This window comes from Drosophila elegans, unplaced genomic scaffold (assembly GCF_018152505.1).
Source record: "Drosophila elegans isolate 14027-0461.03 unplaced genomic scaffold, ASM1815250v1 contig_476, whole genome shotgun sequence".
Lineage (NCBI taxonomy): Eukaryota > Metazoa > Arthropoda > Insecta > Diptera > Drosophilidae > Drosophila > Drosophila elegans.
In genome coordinates, this window is record NW_024545863.1 from 22,390,623 (window position 1) to 22,412,800 (window position 22,178).

At 41.4% G+C, this 22,178-nt stretch overlaps 1 protein-coding gene and 1 long non-coding RNA gene across 6 annotated transcripts in view; one reads left to right on the forward strand and one right to left on the reverse strand.

The window, feature by feature from the left end:
• The window catches only part of LOC108147163 (neural cell adhesion molecule 1), a 69,559-nt gene that overhangs the window by 42,852 nt on the left and 4,529 nt on the right, over window positions 1-22,178 (reverse strand). For all 3 annotated transcript variants that reach the window (XM_017273495.1, XM_017273494.1, XM_017273496.1), the window contains exon 2: window positions 5,259-5,955. In XM_017273495.1, coding sequence (XP_017128984.1) covers window positions 5,259-5,553 — 295 coding nt within the window. In that variant the 5' untranslated portion in view covers window positions 5,554-5,955. The remainder of the gene's footprint in view (window positions 1-5,258; window positions 5,956-22,178) is intronic.
• On the forward strand, window positions 8,386-10,301 carry LOC108147166. 3 transcript variants are annotated; one of them, XR_001774516.2, is made up of 3 exons: window positions 8,927-9,219; window positions 9,271-9,493; window positions 10,134-10,301. It is a non-coding gene; the product is annotated as an uncharacterized LOC108147166 (long non-coding RNA). The 3 variants fall into 3 exon arrangements; XR_001774517.2 differs by having other exon boundaries at window positions 8,931-9,219; window positions 9,294-9,493; XR_005977700.1 differs by having other exon boundaries at window positions 8,386-9,493.

Genomic DNA, 22,178 nt, shown 5'->3' on the forward strand with positions numbered 1-22,178 from the left:
ATTTATTTCATTCCGCTGCCGCGTAATGCCGCACTGGCAGCCATCAGCAGCCTCGCGGGTGGCATCATCGCAAGACCCCAACACGATTATGAACAATCCTTACACGGAGAGAAACTATGGGTACACTAAGCTCCATATCAACTAGATGCATTTTAATATCAGACGTACAGGGATTAGGTGTCTAAAAGTCATTTACATTGCTAAACAAAAATAGGTGTCTTAATTATTCAACAACTTAAATCCTAAAAAAAAGTTAACATTTTTCTAAATGGGGCAAACATACATATATAGAATCGTCAATGAAAATTAAATGAAAACTGAAATTTAATATTAGTTACTATTTGAGAAGTAATTTCATTATTAAAAAGTGATTTATATTAATGCACCTTTGGATTTATTGAACTTTCATGAAACAGACACAGATGTAGTTTACTTAAAGGGGCACGGGAGGATATCTCAAAATGCTTTATTTTATGTGTATGTGAAGCATAAAGCCCAGCAGCTGAAGCGGCACCAGCTGACACCGAAGCTGGCCAAGAAGAAGTTCGGTAGATTTGCTTTTTATTTGAAATTTATATGCGAACTCGCCGCCTCCCGGGAAAAAAGGCGTGGGAAAACGCACAAAGAGGATCTATACGGAGAATGGAGATGATGATGAGGACGAGGACGAGGATGGTGGCCACCGACTCTTCACACAACTATTTGCCGCTTTTATGGAGTTGAAGCTTTGACTTCTCGGCTGCTCGCTGAGCCACTGGAAATGGAAATGCGCCAACGTTGTGGCTTTTTAATGTTTTCTTGTTAAAGTTTATTGAAAAACTTTGGCCAGTCACGTTTAAGTAGTCAGCGGGCGCAGTAACTTATAACTGTGAATACAAACACATACCCATCTGAACGAATATTTATATATATGTATTCTATATATATACAGTGTTTTAGGACGGAGCGTGGGGAAAACGAATCGTTTTCCACGACCAGAAATGAAACATCTGCAGAAGTGCACGCCTCCATGCCCATGAAAATGGGGCCAAAAGTGATTTCTTCTGTTTAATAACGAAAACGGAAACTTGTGCATATTACTTTATCTATTCTCTTCGGTCTGTGGGGCCGGGGGATGGGCGCAGAGAGGGCTTTGCGGTGGGCGTGGTCGGGGTCGTGTTTGCTCATAATTGAAATTTCGCGCTAAACAGGAAGTGGCTATGGCCAGCGCTTTTGTTGCGGCCAGTTCAAGTTGTTCGAGTTTGTGTTGAATCAACTCGGTCTGAAAGCTTTTAGTATGGTAGATGGAGGGGTGGATGGCAGCACAACATGGCCGAGCGGCGGGGAAAATGCAGTTCATAAACAACAGCAGGAGATGCGAAAATGCAATAATATTTATGAGAAACACTCTGTGTCCGGGGCAGTCAGATGATGTGCGATGCGAGATGGGGCGAGTGCAAAAGAAAATTAAGACCGGAGAAAATGTGAAATGTGTGCGAAAACATTCAGAAAAGAATGGAGCGGGAGGAAAGTTTGTACCCCTGGAATTGTCATTGTCTTCGCATCCAGATACTACACATGTTCCCATCCCAATCTCTGTCCACTCGCCTTTGTTAGGCGAACAAAGAGCTGGGAATTTACCACTGAATGGCAGTTTTAAGAGTAAGTTTTTCTCAATGTAACGTCAACATATCGATCCGCTGAGCTCCACTTTTGTGCTTCCAAATGTGTAACTTCCCACTTTTGGAAGAATTTTAGTTTCAATTTAACAATGATGGGAAAAAAATTGTGGGGTTTTAAACTTTAAGCTTTTACGAACAAAAGAAACTGTTTTAAAACGAAGAAATAAATTTTTCTATTATACGTCTTTAAATAAAACATATTTTGATTACAAAGGTTTGTCTTATCCGCAGTTTTAAAAATAAAACCATTTTTAAATGCTGTTTAAAAAGCTTGCTTTCTCTTGGTTAGTTTCAATTAAATCATGCTAAATAATTGCTACATTTATCTATCCAACAGTGCATTAAAGGTACTGAAATCCACAAAAGGTGAAGTATGTTCAAAATACTATAATTCCTCTTCTGGAATTTGTGCGAGTCTGCTGCTATCTCTAGTTGTAGCGCCCTAGTGTTTTACCTGGCCGGACATTATTTTTGCCTGGCATTCCATCTATCGTGCTGCGCTTTTCCTTTCCAGCTTTCCCTGCTTTTCCCGCTGCATCCATTTATTTTCCACTCTCGTGTCGCTGCCGTCTGTCAAGCCAGTTGCTCGAACATTGCAGGTCCCCCCACTTATTCCACCATTTTCATCGTACACCCCATCCATTTCCACTGCACACACGTACTGCAGTGTGACATGTGCTTCCTCTGTTGTATTTTTGAGCTCCCTCTTCTCTTTTCCACTGCTATTTTCCACATGTGAAATTGAACTTTGCATCTTGCTGCGACGCGTCGCAACTTCACAGATACAAAATGCAACGAAATTTTCATTTGCCAGCGCCGATGTTGCACTTGACTTGTGGCGCTCCTGCCGCCTGTGCACCACCACCACCTCCGCCTCCAGTTCGAGATCCCCATCCGCATGTAGCACTATCATCTCCATCCATTCTGACCGCCTCGCAGCGCTTATGACGTTGTTTTGACACTGCGAACGCGCGCGTGTTTATAAATAAAATATGTATGGAAATATATATTTGTGAAATTTTTCTACGCTTCTGCTAGATGCTGAATGGTGGATGGTTTTGGTGTGCACATGTGTTGCACTGCTGCACCCTTCTGCTGCTACTTTTGCCGTTTTTCCTTTGAAGTTCATAAAAATTAACAAAAAATCAATTTACAACACAAACGATGCGCTGATGGGGCGACTGAAAGAACAAGAATGCCGGCGTGGAGTGCGCTTCTAGATGTTTTCATTGCAATCGAATGTGCGCTTAGTGACGCCGCCTGTGATCTAAACCGCCACGCCCACTGTCCTTGGGGTGGTTCCTCGGATATTGTTTGTATATGAATATTTTTTGCGAGCGTGTTGATTGCCCATCAAAGCAAAGCCAAGGCCAGAATAAAAAAGCAGCAGGAGCACAGCAAGAGATTTGCATAGAACACATACACATACACCATCGAGCGGCGAATAAATCCCCTCTAATGCCAAAATGCTTCTATTTCAGTACACTAAACAAAAAATTAACTCAATCACTTTCACTCTGGGTATACCAAATATAGATGAATATCTGTCATATTTGATCAGAATAAAATAATGTTAGGGGCTTAATTTGTTTATCTAATACGTTTTAGATATATAAATGTTTATCAAAGGATAAATAGTTTGTATATTTACTTTATTTTCTTTAGTCATTGTAAGAAAAACAATCATTTTAGGAGGCTAAGTTGATAAGTTCGTGCTTTCGATAAGATATTCATACTTCGTTATTAACTTTAATTTGTCATAAATAACATAAATGCCAATTAAATCTGAAGAGTTTGATTTTGGATACATTTTTTTGCCCCGTGCAGTTATTGCTGTAGCGTCAGCAGGAACATAAAAATAGCGACGATTATGATGAAAATATTCATGCGACAAACGGAAGCCATATCTCCTGGCTGGTTCTTGCTCTGGCTCTGATTCCCCCAACACGCGATGTGCTGCGACTTGTTTATGTGCCAACGATACGCAGCACATTTGGATTCCACTTAAGGCGTCACCAGTGCGGTGTTTTGCCAGTGTCAGTGTGTTTTTGGCCAATGCGAAGCCGGAGGCAAGGAAAAGCCGCAGATACATGCCGAAATTCGTTTGGCCGGATCAATGGCACACGAGCCAAGGCACTTGAGAGAGCGCCGGGAAAGCGCCTTTTCCGTAGCCATGCAAATACCAAGTGGAAACTGGAGCTGAGCACGTCGAGGATTGCCGCTAATAAAGCGGGAAACGTAATTAAATTTAATGCTCGGGATGCTCGCAGACAAAAGCCAAACGGCCATGACGTCTAAAGCCGAGTATTGAAATTCAATTTACTACAAAATCCCATGCATCGATGGGCCCAACGACAAACGGCAGCGAAATAGAAAATGCTGGAAAATGTGTCTCGATTTCGGCAAATCCTGTCATAAATTTCAGTCGCCCCTGGCACGGCCAACCCATCTCATCCCCGGGACTTCCAAAGGGGCAACAAAGGAAGACGACGACACGCAGACGACCCCAAAAGGAAAATATGCTGATGTCGATGCCGAATTATGATTTGTTTTTGTCGACTGCCCGGCGGGCAGAAAGGGGCGGGGCGTCATATCCGAGTCGCTGGGGAAATGTGATTTGCCCCAAGGTTGGCCCGGCGAACTACTCGCAACAGCAACAACCAGTTGAGGCGCTCGTAAAAAGCAGAAGGCCCAGGCACCATCACCACCTTCCCCGATCCGAAAGGCAGACCCAACACATCCTCGACCTCGCAAATTATAAAGTTGTTTGGCCAAAAGTGCTGACGCTCTCCATGGCACCATGGCTTGCAAGTTTTGTGTTCGTTTTGAAAAATGTGCCAAAACGCCAAAAGGGGAGACGGCTAAGGAAAAAAACTTGTGCACGTTTTATCTAACGCACATTGATAAGGATTTTTGGCAGTCGTCGCATGATTTGCAAGTTTGCACAAAATGCTTCAGCAAGATGAACGTTTTGTGCAGACGTGAGCGAAAATGCGATGACCTCTTGGCATAGTTGGGCTCCTTTTTCCAGGATTTACATTCCGATGATCAAATCAAGTGGCCAGCGCAGCGAGCTTTTGGGATTGTGAGCAGGTGTTGGCCAAGGCAGTCAAGGAAATTTGGGTTAAAGTGAAAAAAGGGCATTAGTTCAGAAAACACCTTGTGATAACTAATGCACATCTTATGGTAAAAAACTGCTTTTAACAGGAGAACGCATTGCATTGAAATGTATTTTCAAGTATTACTTGAGCTTCTTTTTGAATTGTCAATTCCTTTAAAGCCAGTCCTTAACCCGACTCCTGACCTTCGACATTTTCACAAACATACACCCCACGGTGCACACTTTTCAAACAGTTTCTTTTTCGATTTCGAGCAAATATTGCTGAATTTTAAACAGTTTCCATTGTCTGGGCAAATCCTAATGACGAGCGCAGACCATAACGAGCAGGACTTCCCTTCAATAATTTGAGGGGAAACCACCAGCTCGTTACAGCTGAAGTAACAGGGTTTCTATTCAGTGCGATCCCAGCTCTCGCCTTGCCAATCGTTAGCTGTTATTGTTATTGCACGTAATACAGTTGTCCGGGTTGTACTCACTGTTCTTTTGAAAATCCTGCGACTCCTCGTCCGCCGAAACCGATTTTAGCTGCTGCAGGCAAGTCAACAGGGCCAACGTCAAGCCGACAGCCCAAATCGTTTTCCCATTGTCCGGGCATCTCGTCCGTGATTTTCGATGTGTGTTGCTGTTGCTGATGTTGCTGTTGTTGTTGCTGCTGTTGCTGTTGCCGGTTGTCTGCTGCCAATATGTCGTTTGCATTGCTGTTGTCTCGGGTTCTGGTTTGGCTATTGCTGGTATTCCGCTTGTTGGTAATAAAAGCTGCATGGCTGTCATTTTGTTGTGCTTGCGGTGCGTTGTGCCAAACGCGAGAACGTCTCGTCATTTATGTGGCAAACTTCAATTTGACCAGAGTGTCAAAGAAACGCAAAAAAGTGCATGGGAAGTAGAGAATGTTGCAGCTTGCAAGTCGACTGCAGTTCGCTGTACGCAGTTCGTGTCCTGGCGCCAATAAACACGCGTCTCCCTGTTATGGCCGCTCGGCTATTTCCGCTTCCGCCGTTGGCTTTAATGAAGCGCCAATGTACTCTTGGCCCATAAAAAGAGCATTTCCGCAGACATCTACGAATGCATGTCCGTGTGACTCAGATCAGGTCCGTAGAATCGCTTAATGTACTTTTACATGTTTATTCGCCGTTTTATGGTCGCTCTCCTTCGGCGGATTGACGGTCGGGAATCCTGTGAATAGAAGAGCAAAAGTCGAAACATGAGTAAGTGCTGATTATTTTTGGGTGCACAGTAAGAAATTAAATCAATATATTTCAAGTCCAATATCTATAATTTTTAAGCAATATTATTTTATGTTTATTTGTTTAGCATGGAAAGCATGGACAAGATTTTAGAACTATAATATTCACTGATATTAATGATAAGACTGTAAATATTTTATTTGAGTGTACTCGTAATTCACTGGCAGAAATATGAAAAGTACTAATAAAAAGTTTATTTATACTGGACGTCAAGCAAATTGGACTCGTAAAGAGCTGACAAGCTGACCAAAAAGGGTAAGTCCAGAGGTCCAGAATCAGAAACGAATGGGAGAAAACGGGGGAAGTACACTCCTCGAAATTGGTTGTTTTATGTGGCCATCGCATCGATGAAGTGTGATTAATGGCGCGTTTCAATGTGAGATGCGTAATTAAGGCAGTAGATTTATGTGCTCGGGCGCAGCTGAGCCATGACCTTCCCACCCTCAATAGCGTTAACGCCAGCACTCACATCTCCTTAACCCCCGGCTGCCGACCCATAAAAGTGGGCACTCACTGAGTGCTGCTTTATCACCTAGCCAAATGTTGCTGCTGCGCCTTTTAATTGCGTGTTTGTGTAGCACGAGTGTCGACAATTAAACAACGCATCCAAATTGATAAGCCGAAAAACGACACCTCCAACCCCTACGAATACAACTCGTGCGTCACGGTTAGTTGCACCTTAACCCAATGGTGTTGCATTAATGGAGTGAAGACGATCCACGTCGCAGGACCTTTTACCTTTACCGAGTGAAGTCCCTGCTCGCTTAATTATGCAACATTTTGTATCGGCAACCATGCGACAACTTTCTGTGTGTATTAGGCTGTTTTTAATGAGCAAGTGCACTCCTCATACACACTTTTGCAAAATTGATGAGTGCGTCAAGGAGTGTATATAAATAAAAAATAACTCTCGCGAAAAAGTTCATAAATTTTTATGATGCCTTTTGATTAAAAGATAATATAATGAAATACTTCCAGCGTATGCGTTGTTCCTTGGGGGTGGATATTCTTCTTTTTGCGTACCACACCCTAAAATCTTTTGTGTAAATACTCTGAAAAAAAAATTTGGGACTAGGGATTGAGACTTAAAGAAAAGTAGCTAAGCTTTGCTTTTAAAATTTAATGGATTGGAATGGCGTTTTTAAAAATTATTTTGATTATTACCTTTTTCCAAAAAATACTTCAAAATAAGGAAAGTTTTAGGGCATTACGTTGAACGATTACTTATCGCATCAATTTTTATTAAAGAACAGTTTAAATATATCCGAGTTTTATTGAATTTCAAGGTAAACAAGTTTTAAATGTTATAAGTCACCGTCATTAATATCTTTTTTTGAATTTCGAAGTTATGTTTTTTTCTGTGTAACAATATTTCATGTTTTCTTTTTCTCTCTTTTCTTGTTGCCTGCCCATAAATTAACCAGGTGAGGACTAAGGCTATTGACAGTCAAACTTTGCTCATTAGTAAATTTCCTACAAGGGGCGCATGTTTATCCATCTGTCTGCTCCAAGGAGTATACGTATACAATGTGCGATACACATTAAGTGTATATTCAGCCCTTTAGAGTCAGCTGCTGCCTGTGTCATTCGGTTAGCACATTTTATTGCTGATTAATTAACCGGGAGGGAGCGAGGAAGGTTCGACGACTTCGCAGTTGCATTGTGTCGTTCCGGCCTGAACTTTAATGACACCAAGTGGAAGATTTGCTAATTAAAAAAGTTTGCCAATGCGAACACGAAACACGAGAAGGCAAATAAATGAGAGTCCTTGGCCAAAGGGAAAAGTTCATTTCACTTCCAGTCGTTGTTGCTGCCCAAGTCCAAGTATCGCGTAACTATTGCCAACTACTGACGCTTTTAGCCCCAGTTATTCCAAGTTAGGAAGCATTTACGGACAAAGAATTAGTTGTCCAATTTATAGGGAATTGTGTGTGTCGAAAATAACACAGTTTGGCCAATCGAATCCTGTGCGATAGCCCACCAGAGCCGTCTGATCGGTGGGCTATTTTGGCCATTCTGGCCTTTTGGTAACTGCCAGCCGCAGGCAGCGGGCATGTCTAGTTGCTTATTTGCCTATTGATTGGTTTTCCTGGTCAGGTGCTGCTGCCATCTCGGCCAACAGCCCACCTATCAGGCATCAGCCGTCTCTGGAGATTTTAGCCTTGTCAAATTACCGCAGCTACTCCATCATCATTAGGCCCGAGCCTTCGCCTTCACCTTCGCCTTCGGATCCCGTCATCAAGGCTCACAAATTTATGGGCAAATGCTCAACTTTGCCATAAATGTTCATCATAATGTGACACAATTTCCTCAAGATTTAACGCCGCATAAAAACCCGGCGAACATTCCCATATGGTAATGGAGGGGCCCAGGAAGTGGGATTGAGTGGGAATGGGAATGGGCATTGGAATGGAAATGGGAATGGAAATGGGAGTTTGTGAGTTTGTGAGTGAGAGCTCCCCAGTGCATTGTGCAATTCGCATGCTCAATAAAGTCAAAGACGCATAGCTCTCGGCGTAAGCGGGCGCTGGCAGATGGCATAAATTTTGAAATAAAATAATATAAAATATAAATTCAGCTGCAGTCAGTCAACGAATGCAGGCGACAGATAGACGCAGTGTGAATTTAACTGACATCCCCCTCTTATCGGCCAGCTGGGAGCGGGATCACTTCCTGCTCTCGCTTTCGCTTGCGCGAGTGTGCCAGTGTGTGATATATCATAAGCGTGCGTCTGACAAGCGTAAGTACCGCCGCTGTCACTGTCACAGGATTCACAGGACTAACAGGACCAAAAGGAGCGGCAGGAGGGCAAGTGGAAGCGCCAGAAAGAGCGCCAACTCCTCGGCGTCGACGCGTGTTATTACACCATGCGGCATACTTTTAGCGCCACTCAAAGAACATTTCACTGACAGTCAGTGTTGGGGTGTATCTAGGTACTTGTACCTAGGTATGTACCTAGGTAATTTTTTTCGGTATCTTTTACCTTACCTAGGTAAAAAAATATTTGGCTACCTTTTACCTTACCTAGGTACGAATTTTCGTTTACCTTAAGTTTTAGCTATGTAAGGTATTTAGGTACTTCCATACGTGTATGTAAATATTGTGCATATTAGAAATAGCCCTGCTTCACAGCAATGCAATCGAAAACTTAGAAATATGATAGTTCCACCACTTACTCACAGAGGTCTTTATGGTAAGAATGCAAAAATATTTTCCGTTGGAATTTGGTATAATGCTAAATTAGCAATGCCGTTGCTACCTAAACAGTGCACTTTTGTCGATGACATTGGTTCCTAGAAAACGTCACAACAAATCTTAAAATGAGAAAAGAAGACGCAGAAAAAAAGGAACTACCATTAATTTTAAATGGTACTTTCTTTTTACCGGACGGGAAGTGCAAACTGTGTGTGAACCAAACTATCAAATTTGATGAAAAGTCAACCGGCAACTTGCATAAACATCTGAAGGTAAGTGAACTGTGAAGTGAATTGATAAATTAATTTTCGCGCGAAAAAATGCATGTGCGTAGACATGCACATGTGCTTTTAAACATATGTATATACATATGTGCTTATTCATACATTTATGTGGTGCAGTCATCAATGTGAATATGACCATATGTATGTATTTATGTATAGATTGTGCCTATTTCATTAAAACATTTAAACAATCATAGCATGAAGCAGCACGATTCCCGCAATTTTTTTTAATGCACCTTCGAATTATTTGAGTATGTGAACAAGCACATATTTATGTATGCATCATATATGTATGAATATGTGCTTATTGGAGTGTATGTTTAAATGTAAATGTGCATATCTATGCACATGCATTTTTTCGCGCGAAAATTATTTTCCATAAGTTTAAATAATCTAAAAGTGCATTTTAATAAGAAATTGACGGATACATACATATGGTCATAATTTTATGGACATTGATGGGGTGGTCATTCTTTATTTTTATTTTTTATTTTCCACCAAAAAATGTAAAACTATTTTTTTTATTAAACCACATTTTTATAAATATATGTATGACTAAGCACATAATAATGTTTAAATTAAACAAGTATAATGAAGACATTAAAACATTATGACACTTTTTTTTCAGAGGGTTCACCCGAACAGTTATTCTTCGTATGAAGCTTTGAAAGCGAAAAATTCAAAAATAGAAGTGAAAATTTCCGGTGATCTCAAAAAAAGAAACCAATGTGACTTATGTTTATATCTTTGTATCTCAGAAAAAGAAACTGATAATAAAAATTTCAAATTTAAAAAATTTTTAAGTTGTATTTTTTACCTTTTACCTTTACCTAGGTACAGAAGAAATTGCATACCTTTTACCTTACCTAGGTACAAATATTTGCAACTACCTTTTACCTTACCTAGGTAAAAAAAAATGGTACCTGTCTCAACACTGCTGACAGTGCGAAAGTGTGTTAGCGTGCACTAAGCGAAATTTCGTGAGATAACAAGTTTTGGCTTTGTCCATAAGGGTTGGGTTTTTAACGTTAGTGAACATTATATAATATTTTCCTACAGGAATCCAGTTAATTATTAAACATGTTCGACCTAAGAAGGGATGTTTTTGAAAACAGTATTTTATATTTCGAATGCACTCAATGTCAGGATAATTGCAATACATTAATTTCAATAGCTTACTATTGCAAAATGTGGCTGAAAATAAAACCTAAAATCCCTTCTGTGAACCTCAAAGCTTTGCAGAAGTAAATAACTATTTTTATATTGTTACATGATTGACTTATATTGAGTTAAAATAATACAAAAAGTATTGAACTCAACGTAGAGTGCCGCCATACAACAATAAAAATGTTTTTATTTGACTTTTGAAAGCTAAATCCTGATCTCAGACCATCTTTTTCCTCTGTGTGCCTGCCTGTGTGTATAAATAAAAGTTGAATGATGACAAAAGGAACCGGAGAGCAGCGGTAGCCAGGGCAAAGGCAACCTGCCCACTATACTACGGCCTGATAATGCGCTTGGCGATGACTTGTCGTGACTTGGAGCGTGTGTTTGCCGCGCTGTGTGCGTGCGAGGCGTTTAACATGTCGTATGCGCAATTTGTGAAATATGTGAGAAGAGAGCCTGCCAGCATGAGCAATAAGTTCTCCTTCTGGCCCCGCTCCGCTAGTGTGTGTGTGTGTAAGTAAGCAATTAGTTGCCTTTTCAGCTGAAATAAAAGCAAATCGGGTGAGTGCCAAGAGAGAGGGGAAAGGGGTATACAAGGGAGGATAAGCAAACAGCAGCTCATTAATATCCTTTATGCGTTTATTACATCAGCAGCCGGCGTCTTATGAAAAAACATAAATTAATGCAGAGCATCGTCCGCAAGAACGGACAGCAAAAATAGCAATTAGGCCGGCAAAAGGCAGTTGGTCGAATCAATCGGACAATTCAATATAATTGGCCTCATTTATATGGCCGCTCCAGTGGGTTTCTCTTAGTTTAATGCCGCCAGATAATTGGCAAGACGAAATTCACCATTCTGTGTAATGAAATTTAAAAATAAATGCTCAAAGGTAGACGCATGCAAAAATGCTTTAATCAAATCCCAAAATGCTCCTTCGGTCATGGTAAATATTTAATATGATTTTTTCCTCTTTTTTCTTGCGTGCCAGTGAATATGTTTTTTTTCATTTGATTCTTGTTTAAATAAATATTTGCCGTCAAGGCACTGACCCTTTGGCCTCAATGCGTCCTTTGCATTGATTGAAGTTTCCATATTTTTGTGTTTTCATGTTTTCCCCATAGAATGGGAACTCACTGGACCCCAAGCTCATGTTTGGGCAGTCGGCCAAGGCAAACAAAGAACCAAGCTCAATGTACAAAGCCGGCTCGGAGCATATTATGTTTTTCATACAAGAAATTATTCATGTGTTTATAGACCGTACTTCAATTTTTCATTCTTCCATTGAAAGATTACAGTTTATGATTTCGCTCGGTTCTTGCTTGCCTTTATTCTTTTTAATAGAAACTAAAATATTTTTAAAACAAAAGAGAGAGAAAATCAATATGAGAAGTCTTTAGAATTATCCCTATTAAATCTCCAGCAAGTTTGACAAAATTAATTTCAGAGTAAGCCCCTTATTTGTTGCTATAGGAACTTTCTGATTTTACTTTTTTTTAGGTGCCGAGAAATTTTTCTGCAAAACAGCTGAACAATTGATATGGTAGGCATAGAAACACTCTGGCTATTAATAATCAATTTTGAGGACCAGGACACTTGAGTGTTTAATAAAGCCGGCGATGGGTGGCTGGTGTAGTCACCCACAGAAGGTGAAAAAACACAAAGGACTTCACTTTATCTTTGTGCTGCCGCCTTGGGTGGATTTCCTTTGCAATCCGGAAATCACATAGGGAAATTACATAAAAAACTACTCCATTTGACTAATTTAGTGCACGCATTTGGCCCCCAGGGAAAGGGTGTGAAAGTTTGTGGGTAGGATGGACTGAAAGAGGTCCCATTTTCGCCCGTCTCTGGGCGGCTGTCAGTCACAGGAAACGTGAAACCCGTCGCCAGCCAGGTGTACTGTATACACGGCTCAGATTCACTTCCCTCATCTGACAGCTTTATATAAATAAAACAAATGGGTAAACACGTCGGCTGCTTAGGCTGCGGTTGCCACCAAATGTACCTTAAATTTGACAACATACCTCTGGCTCACAGGTGGCGCATCTGCGCCAGACTTTCATTTAGGCCATGGCCCCTGAGTTTGGCCCACAGCCCCGCCCACTTCTCCATCCGGCCCATCCGTCAATCATGGCAGCAATTCCTTATTTATTTATACACTTCTGGCTTCCTGGCTGACTTTAATCTCGGGCCCTCGCATATTTCTGTAATCTTTGCTCAATATTAATGTCGACGCATTTGTCAGCGACAAAGTTTTTTATTTTGTATTTTACAATTTAAATTAACAGCTGCTGCAATTAAATTAAACGTTTTAAATTGCCAAAAACCATTTACACGTGTCCCGGGACAACCCAAAATTTGAATTTAAATTGAAGTTAGTTTGGCAGTAAGCATTCCGCACAGCATTCCCTTTGAACGGCTTGTAATCCTTCAATTAATAATCTTCAGCTCTTTGCTTTTTGCCCAACAACAACAATAACAAGGGCGTGCCCTACATAACCCAAAGTTTTGTTGAATTTTTTCCCCTTTTTTCCTGGTCGACGAACCCTTTTCGTGGCTGGAATTTTTTGTCAGAAACAATTATTTAACGCTCGCTTCTTGGGCTCTGCATTTTTATATTCCCTTGTTCGCAGAATTAAATATCCAATTTATCAAGTCTTGGCATTGCCAATAATTAAATTTTCCTCGAAGGAATTTTCTTCGAAGGGAGGGAGGTAGGTTGTGGTATAAACAAATGGTTCAATGTTTCACAGGACGGAGAAGCAGATGTCAACTTTAAGATTTCAGCCTGTCACCTGGCATCACAAAAGAGCTTCGGCCTGAGGGGGCGTGACAGGGCGCATTTCATTCAAACACATGACGTTTAACTCGGCCTCCCGCCATGGTCACAATACCAACAGCAGCAGCCCAGATGTCCTTTTGGCCTTGTTTTTGTTAGCTTGTCTCAGCCTTGACTGACTTTGTTTATCTTTCATTATTTATTCTCTTATCGGGCCGTAGTGATAAGCTCGTCGGCAAAAGGCACACACCACACTCCCTGCTTTCACCCATAACTAATTAATTATGCCTTCTTAAAGCGGCGTTAAACTTTGCCGTATGAGGTTTACACGCACACATATAGTGGCGAAACTGGTAGTGCGAGCTGTCCTAATCCACTTATCGCTCTGGGAATCCGCTGTGTGATGGACCGATGGACCGAAAAGGGGCATAGGTTTACCTGGCTGCTGGCCAACAGTACAACAGTACAACTTGCAACTTGTTTTCGTATTAATTAGAAAAATAAACAAAGCGCCAAGCGCTGAGAAATCAAATTAAAAGTAAATTGAGAGCAGAAATCGAGTTGGGGCCAGGGACCCTTCTCGGAAAAGCCAAAGCCAATTATAGACGCTGGCTGGGGTGGTGCTGCAAGTGCTGCCACTTCGAGTGTCTACCCAAGTATGTCGGGGAAAATATTTACTTGGCCATTTAATTAATAGTCATGAATACGGAATGACACAAATGCATTTGCATATTGCATTCTAGATTCTATGCATTCGAGAGGCGAAGGAGCAGATTTTTAATTAGCTCGCGGGCCAGAAATAAACCGAGCAAAAGGGGCATTGCAATCGCAGATTCTTGACATATTGCCAGCAGCTGAGAGGCGGCCAGATGCATGAGTGAAATGGCTGAGGCGTAGCACGTGCCGCTTCATGGAAAATTGTTTGCATTTTCCGCCACGCCCCGTGATGGAAATGCCGTAGAGGGGCCATTTCGAGGGCTAAACTGAGAGCTAGATTACACAGCCCATTCTCAGTTATCGGCTACTTAAAATAAACAGTTTAATGCGAAAACTTTTCGGCTGCCTCGCAAGAACAACAAGCAATCAGGCGACGATATAGTAGTATGGACCCATCCTGTGCAAAGCACTCTTCGACGGCACAAACAAGTCATCCTGTCTATGGCCAAAGTTTCTCGGGGCAATCATTAAAATTCATTTCCTATCGACAGTCAGCAGAGACACACACATGTATTCATGTTATAGATGACGCCATTTAGTTTGAATATCTATGGCAGCAGCCACATCCTTCGCATCTGTGTACACATCTATCTATTTCTGCTGCTTTCTCTGCCTTCTGCTTTCTCTGTCCCACTCTTGCCCTCCATGTTTTCACAAGTGCCTTGGAGCGATTTGAATGCGGCAATTCCTTTTGAATTGATCCCAAAAGTGACCTTTGATTTTCGATACGAGTTCAGTCATTTTCACATGGCCCCGGCTAAAAGTCTCCAGCGACCTAGAGCCACAGGGAGAATCAGAATCAGGAACAAAAAGAGACGGAATCACACGACAAGAAAGAGACGGGCAGAGGCACAGCTCTCAAGCCAGCAAAGCCATTTTGTTTGGGTAGTTAAAGTGCCCGCATTAGTGGCGAATATAAATTTTGTCCGTAAACCTGAAAACAGCGAATGGCGGCACCCAAACCGAAATCAAAACCACAACCGAAGCCAAACCCCGGCGACATCCTCAGTGACAAAAGCGACGAAACGATGGCAAAATCAAACTAAAAGTTCGCCCCATGGAAATCATAATTCAAACGTTGAAATCAGCACACAGATTTTCCCCTACGCATATGCGTATAAACAGTGGAGGTCAAACGAATAAAGCCCTTCATATAAGACTATATTTTATTGTACAGACTTTAACTTTTTCAATAATTGTTTTGGAAAATATCAAATAAAGACTTAAAAAATGTATAAAAAACACAGAAAACCAAAAAGATCTTAAAAGACTTGTGTATTGATTACTACTACAATAAACCACAATAAACTGTTATAGATTTAAAAATTACCAATAAACTAAAGTTGTCTAATGCTAATTTTGTAATTTAATGATAAACTCAATCCTATGCTATAATGCCGTTTTTATAAGATCGAGCTCACATTTTAAATTTGTCTAAATCACGATTGGATTGCCACCTGGATTGCAATTGATGTGTTTACTATAAGCCTTAGTTATATTTGATTGACCGCTGCTGTACAACGTTCGAAAACCACTCACCACCCGAATTCCCCCTGCGATTGTTTCGTGTGTATACAATGGCAACTATTGAAAATACGCAAAGCCTCTTTCGGCCTGTCCTTGTGCTGCTTCTGTGATTTCGGTGCTCTGCCTTTGACCCCCGGAAAATTCCCAAATTGAGCCCCGACCATAGGAGCCCCCCCCCCGCCGCCCAGGGCCTCCAAAATCCTGCTGAATGGGACGCGTGTGCGTTTTGTTTTATTGCCAGCTTCGAACCGTTGCCAAGCCGTTTTCCACTGGGTTTGCTTAGGGCAAACACTTTCCCCGCTCCTTTGTTGGCCCATTGTGTGCGGGGATAATCGAAGCCATAAATAACAGGCGCGAAAGCTCCGCGTTCGCGTTCGCTCTCTCTTTCCTTTTTTTTCGCATTTTTTGCCGTTTTTTGGGGGGGGGGGTGGGTATACGATAACAAAAGTGCCAAAAGTGACAAACAGCAGGCGACCGTCAACGCGCTGCCACCCATCGGCCAAAGCCAACTCGTTAGTAAATCCAATTTGTGCGTGAATGTCAACAGTTTCGGTGCAGTCACAGTTAGAGTTACTATTACTGCCGGAGAGCACTGCCACGCCCCCGTTTCCCATTCCGCCTCACGGGTAAAACTGCCGGAAAATAGTAACTACCAAAATCGCGTGAGCGCTGAAATGTGACCGAGTTTCGGAACGAGGGATAAGAGCGAATGTTTTTTTTAAATCAATTAAAAATTTACATTTCATTCGCACAATAAATAATTTGCATAATAACCCGGCATACAGCAAACACTTTGCCACAAACACACACACACACACACTCACACGTAGCATCGCATAATTAAACGTTCAATTTATGCACGGGAACAAAAAACAAAGAGTTCCATATGGCTCGCATTTTATAAACAGCTTTCAATTAATTACAACATTCGGTCAAACAAGGCATTTAATATTCTGGACGAACTGTAGCTGCTGCATGCTGCATTAACAATTATTATTGCATACATTTTAACGCATTTAAAATTTCACAAATTCATTTGGTTAACGTGCGCGTACTCTTTAAATTAATTTACATCGTTCAGTGCATTAAATCGGGGCCGATAAATGTGAATATTATAAAATACGGTATCCAGAATCCAGTCGAGGGCCTCGGCGGTCGTAGGATTTGGGACTGCAGCGCTGGCAGACATAAATCGAGGCTGTCTGTGATAAATTTAGACCCTCCGGCGACAGCCAAAGCCAGACAAAATGTCTTGTCGAAAGATTTTTCTCCAGAATTTACAAATGCAGTCGTCTCCAAAGGGATTTCTGCGGCATATTCCCCAAGGTTTCCGGAATTCTACGGCAGCCTTTGAAGCCCAAGCAGAATGTCTTCTATTCTTCTAACAAAATATTTACTTATACAAACTCGCCAAACGCTTTCAAGTGCAAAGACAACAAACACATTAAAATCAATTTAATTTGCACAAAAAAAATACTGACCATCAGACGGAATGCAAACACTTCAGAAAAGCAAAACAAAAGCCCGAAAACCAGGCAAATCAGTTCAAGGAATAAAACAATATTTAAATAAATCAAAATTAGCATGAGCCGCAAAATGCCGCTGCTGCTGCTGCTGCTGCTGAGAATGAAAAACGAAGGCAAAGACACCAAAGTACGAGTATCTACGAGTTACAGCAGAGACATCTGTGTGCCTGTGAATCGGGGCATGTTTTACATAATACAATTTCCATTTGCCGAAAGTAAAACACACGTCGTTGGCAACGTGCTAAACAGACTGCCACCAGCCAGTCCCAAATCCACAAGATGCGGATACATATGTAGTCGAATCCGTAGCAGTAGCTGGAGATTGGGGCGGGGCCACCACCGCTTGTCATTTTAAATACCAAATATATTTTGATTCCATTTTGGTCAAGGCGAGCAGCACTCGGCCCAGGAAACTTCATCTTCCTCAATCGGCTTGCCTTGCGGTTGCCAGGCCACAGTCTGTTTTGGCTCAAATTGACATTGAGTTATGGCCATCTCGACTGGGCCAGTTTCCCTTTAGATTTTACTGAATCTCCGGTCGGTGCGGGGCCTCTTTTAAAATGATTTTCCAATTGTATTGTCCATGCCCAGCTAGACCGCAGTAAGGGAGCGAAAATATGCCGGACCGTATAGGAAATAAATATGCAGGGATGAAGTAAAAATGATTTATGTTTATTTCAGCTACCTACGCGCTACGCTTTAATAAATACCATAAAAAATGGCCATATTTAATTGCCAAGTGGCCAGTTGGAGGAAAAATGTTAATAAATGTCAAGACTGTTTCCACTCAACTGACAAAATGAGCAACGAGCTTCAAGTTGACACCGACTGTCCACCGCAGACGACAACGTCATCAGCGCGGAGATAAAGATAACCAAGGAAAAAGGGGGTGGTGATGCGGGTGCGCACTTTCTTTTTCACCCCGTCATAATTTGACATAAATTATGAGTTTTCAATTTATCATCTCTGCTGGGACTCAAACTGAGACTCGGACTGCGGCTCAGAATGAGAATGCGACTGGGGGCTGCACTTGCTTACGCAATTTGCTTCGCATTTCGCCCTGTCAAAAGCGAAAGCGAAAGCGAAAGGCAAAGCCCGTTCGGAATATGAAATGTCAAATGTCAATGCTGAATGCTGATTGTGGGACCCGAAATTGCATGTGAGGCACACATGTTCTCGCTCCCACATCGCATTAGCCCAGCCGTCTGAGCCAGGCCTGCTGATCTCTGTGGGAAGTCGCTCCGACATTTTCCCCTTTTCCCCCTTTCTCGATTTCCCTCTTTCACCCATATAAAATATTGCCACTTGTCATCGATGAAGAGCAGCCCGTCCGTCGCGCATGTTGTTCTTGTCATTAAAGTCGTAAGCACTGTCACGTAGCTGTCAATTTACAAAAATAGCGTTAGCCAGAATAAGAATCTACATGGTGGCAGCACAAATTTGGTAAAAGTTCTTACTGGCACGCAAAAAAGAAATATTCTAAGAACATTAAACATATATTTTCTATTTAGAATCAACAAATAATTTTTTGAAAACTGACTTTTTTTTTATTTTAATGAGTTGTAATTGTTATTACAACTTGAAAATGTAAATATATATATAAATACGATGAAATATATATATATATAAGTAAAATTTTAAATTGTTGAAAAAACCTAAGTGCCTGTAAAAATTATTATAAAATATTATTTTTCTCTGTCTTTAGATTTTTTATTTTCGGTTAATTTAATTGTCAACAAAAATTTTAACTATAACTGTGACATGTTTTAGACTTTCTTAAGGAAATAAACATTTATTATTATGTTTAATTAGAGAATAGGGTCATTTCCAAATGTATGTTTATGACGCCTCTTTCAAATTGTTGATATTGACAAATTTATTTATCAACAATTTTTCTTTGTGCAGCTATATGCTTATTATGTGCTAGACGGTATTATGCATTATGTATGTGCATATTTATGACAACTGTCGTTCCGCTGACTTGACTGCCGCTCACATCATTGGGAATTTAGGGCCGGAGATGGAGATTACGGAGTCGTAAAACCCGATACTCAACTGCGTGTACGGGTAAGTTGGACGGGCAGATAAGAAGGCTCAGCGAGCACTTGGCGGGCTGCACATAATTAGCGGTGGACACTTAACTAGAGTCCGCCCACACCCCCGCCCTGCCCTCACTAAATGTCAGCGTAAATTTGCATTTTTAAGTCGCATAAAAAGGACTTAACAGGAGACAACCGAAAAATAAAAAAACACAGAACGCCAAAGGTAACAAAATACAAAACACGCGCAACAGGAAACAGGAGCGCCAGCCTGGCCGCAGGACTTAAATGCTTTTAAGCTGGCGACGGAGAAAAGTTGGCAGTCTAATGAAACAGCGAAAAGCGGTTAAAAATATTTCGGGCAAACACCGGCGACGACATGTGCAGCCGAATGGATTTGCCGACACTCTCCACTTTAAACAGCTTTTCAAGAGCCTCGTGCAGCGCAATTGAAAGCAAAATCAATTACAACAAAAGGGCCTGAAAAGCATTTTAACGACGGCATTCAGAGCTCGCGCGAGCGGCTTTCATTCAATCATTTACATAAAATTTTATTTAACAAGCAAATTCCAAGGGCTTTCATTTTTTAATGCAGCCCCCGGGATCCCAGATTTCCCAGACCAGGATGAGGATGAGGATGAGTGCACGGATCCCCAGCGATTCCGATTCCGAGTCCTGCCACAATCCGGATGAAAGGGATCGTGTGTGTGAGTGCGTTTAATGCGTGTCTGCATACGCCATAAAACTTCATTATGAGAGCCTCAATATTTCTGCAAATAAAATGCCAGTAGAAGGCGAATTGAAAACCCAGAAAGGCAGATGGCTGGGCCAAATATTAGCATACTTGGGGGCGCAGTCAAAGTTTGTTTGCCGAAACAAATTAACCTTGAATATGCCACATAGAGAGCTACCCTGCCAAAACGCAGCCGAGCCGAGGAAATTATGCAAATATGCTCCGAGCAACAACAATGGATGTCCCCGATAAGACCGGTGGTATCCTCGGCAAACGTCTGACTCACTAACTGACTGACTGACTGTCGTCCTGTGGCTTTGGCTTCTGGAAAATTTATTAATTTTAAGCAGAACACTGGAGACTTTGACGTCAACTATGGCTGATAAGCAGCCGCACGCTTGACAAAATCAATAATGGCAATACTGCTCTTGTTTCAGTGTCTGTGCTCTGTGTTGCTGCTGTTCCTGTTGGTATTTGCATGATTAATGGAGCCACGTAATTGATTACATGGCCACGCCCAGGCCGAACTCAAAAAAAAAAAAAAAAGAATACAGAACGGGGAGAAACAAAGCCAAAGGCAATGGCAACTTGAACTTTCGCATGATTTTGTATCATCGAAAGCAGCGGCAAGGCACACAGCTGATTGATGCGTCTGTGGCGGGACAAAGGCACCACCTACCACCTCCGCAAAATCCACATTCCACTCGACTTCACCATGCTGCTCCGGACCCATTTTCATCTCGAACTCCAGCATCATAATGCGACCACGCACGTGCGTGTGGCACATGATTACACTGGAAAAATAAGTTAAAAATATGCGATATATGTCAAACCGCTGCCCCTGATCTATATTAACATTCGAGGATATTCTAGTCTCTGGAACTTATGATTGCTTGTTTATTGTAAAATCTGATTATTATTGATTGACTTTTTGAAGAGATATAATCGATTTCTATTTGCATCCCTTATTTATTTGAATATCAAGCTCAATATTTGTTTTGTTTTAGTAAAAATAACATGCAAAGTAAAAATGTAATATTCAAATAATTAACAATATCAATTTATTTTCTAAGAAAATATAATTTTATTTATTTTTGTGCCAATAAATTTAGTAAGCAATTTAAACAGCAAAGTACAATTTTATTTATATATTCATTTGGATGGTCTATTTGCAAATGCAAAATAGCTATGCGTACAGCTGGCAAAAAAGGAGAACGGTTTCTAACTTGGCGTAAAAGAAATATTTTCTTATTGTGTACTTTGGCCTATCGGATGCCCTGTTCGAGCCATGTCAAAATGGCAGGCGCAGGAGGAGAAGGAGGAGCTGGGCCAAAGGCAGAGCCATGGTTGGCTGTCATTGACTGCGGATTGGCGTTGTCAACGATGCAAAGATGATGATGCAGCCGCTTTCAAAAGCTGCAGCAGACAGTTGGGGGCGGCTGTGGTTTTGGGTGGTTTTGGGTGGTTTTGGGTGGTTTTGGATGGAGGCTTTGGTCGGAAGTCGGGCATTCTCATGGCTGGTTATTTATGCGTAATTTCTATGCACACACGCAAGGGGATGGGCACCAGGACCCAGCTCATCGCTTTGACTGCGCTCTAACTGAGCTCCGGTGGTCGGAGCTTTAAGGCCCTGCTGCTCATACGGGCGCACAATCATCAATCAAAATCAAAAGCCAAAGTACTTTTGACATTAATTTATTCAAAAGGGATACAAGCACTTCTCAACTGCACACACATACACACACCGCAAAAGGGATACTGTTTGCGAATTTCAGCCACACTCTCCGCAATTATGACCACTTGCCCATAATAGTGATTTAATTTCAAATCAATGGCATGCTAATTCCTCTCTTTTTTTTTGGCAAAAGTAAAAACATTCTAATTAATATTTATGAACGCAGCGACGACGCGCTTTGCATAAATCAAAAGCATTTGAATAATAAATACGAATTATGCATTTAATTAAGATTTTCCACCAAAATCCCCGCTCAACGATTCGATGAGTGGGGGGTCCAGGGTAAACAACAATTTAGCGATACCATTTCCATTTCCATTTTTTTTTTTTTTTTGGTTTTTCGCCATTGTCTATCTGCATGTGTGTTTGTTCTTTTTCGAGCTGGCGAGATTTTGATTTCCTCAGCTTGCATCAGTCAAAGCGATTGGGCGACAGTCGAAAAAAGCAAA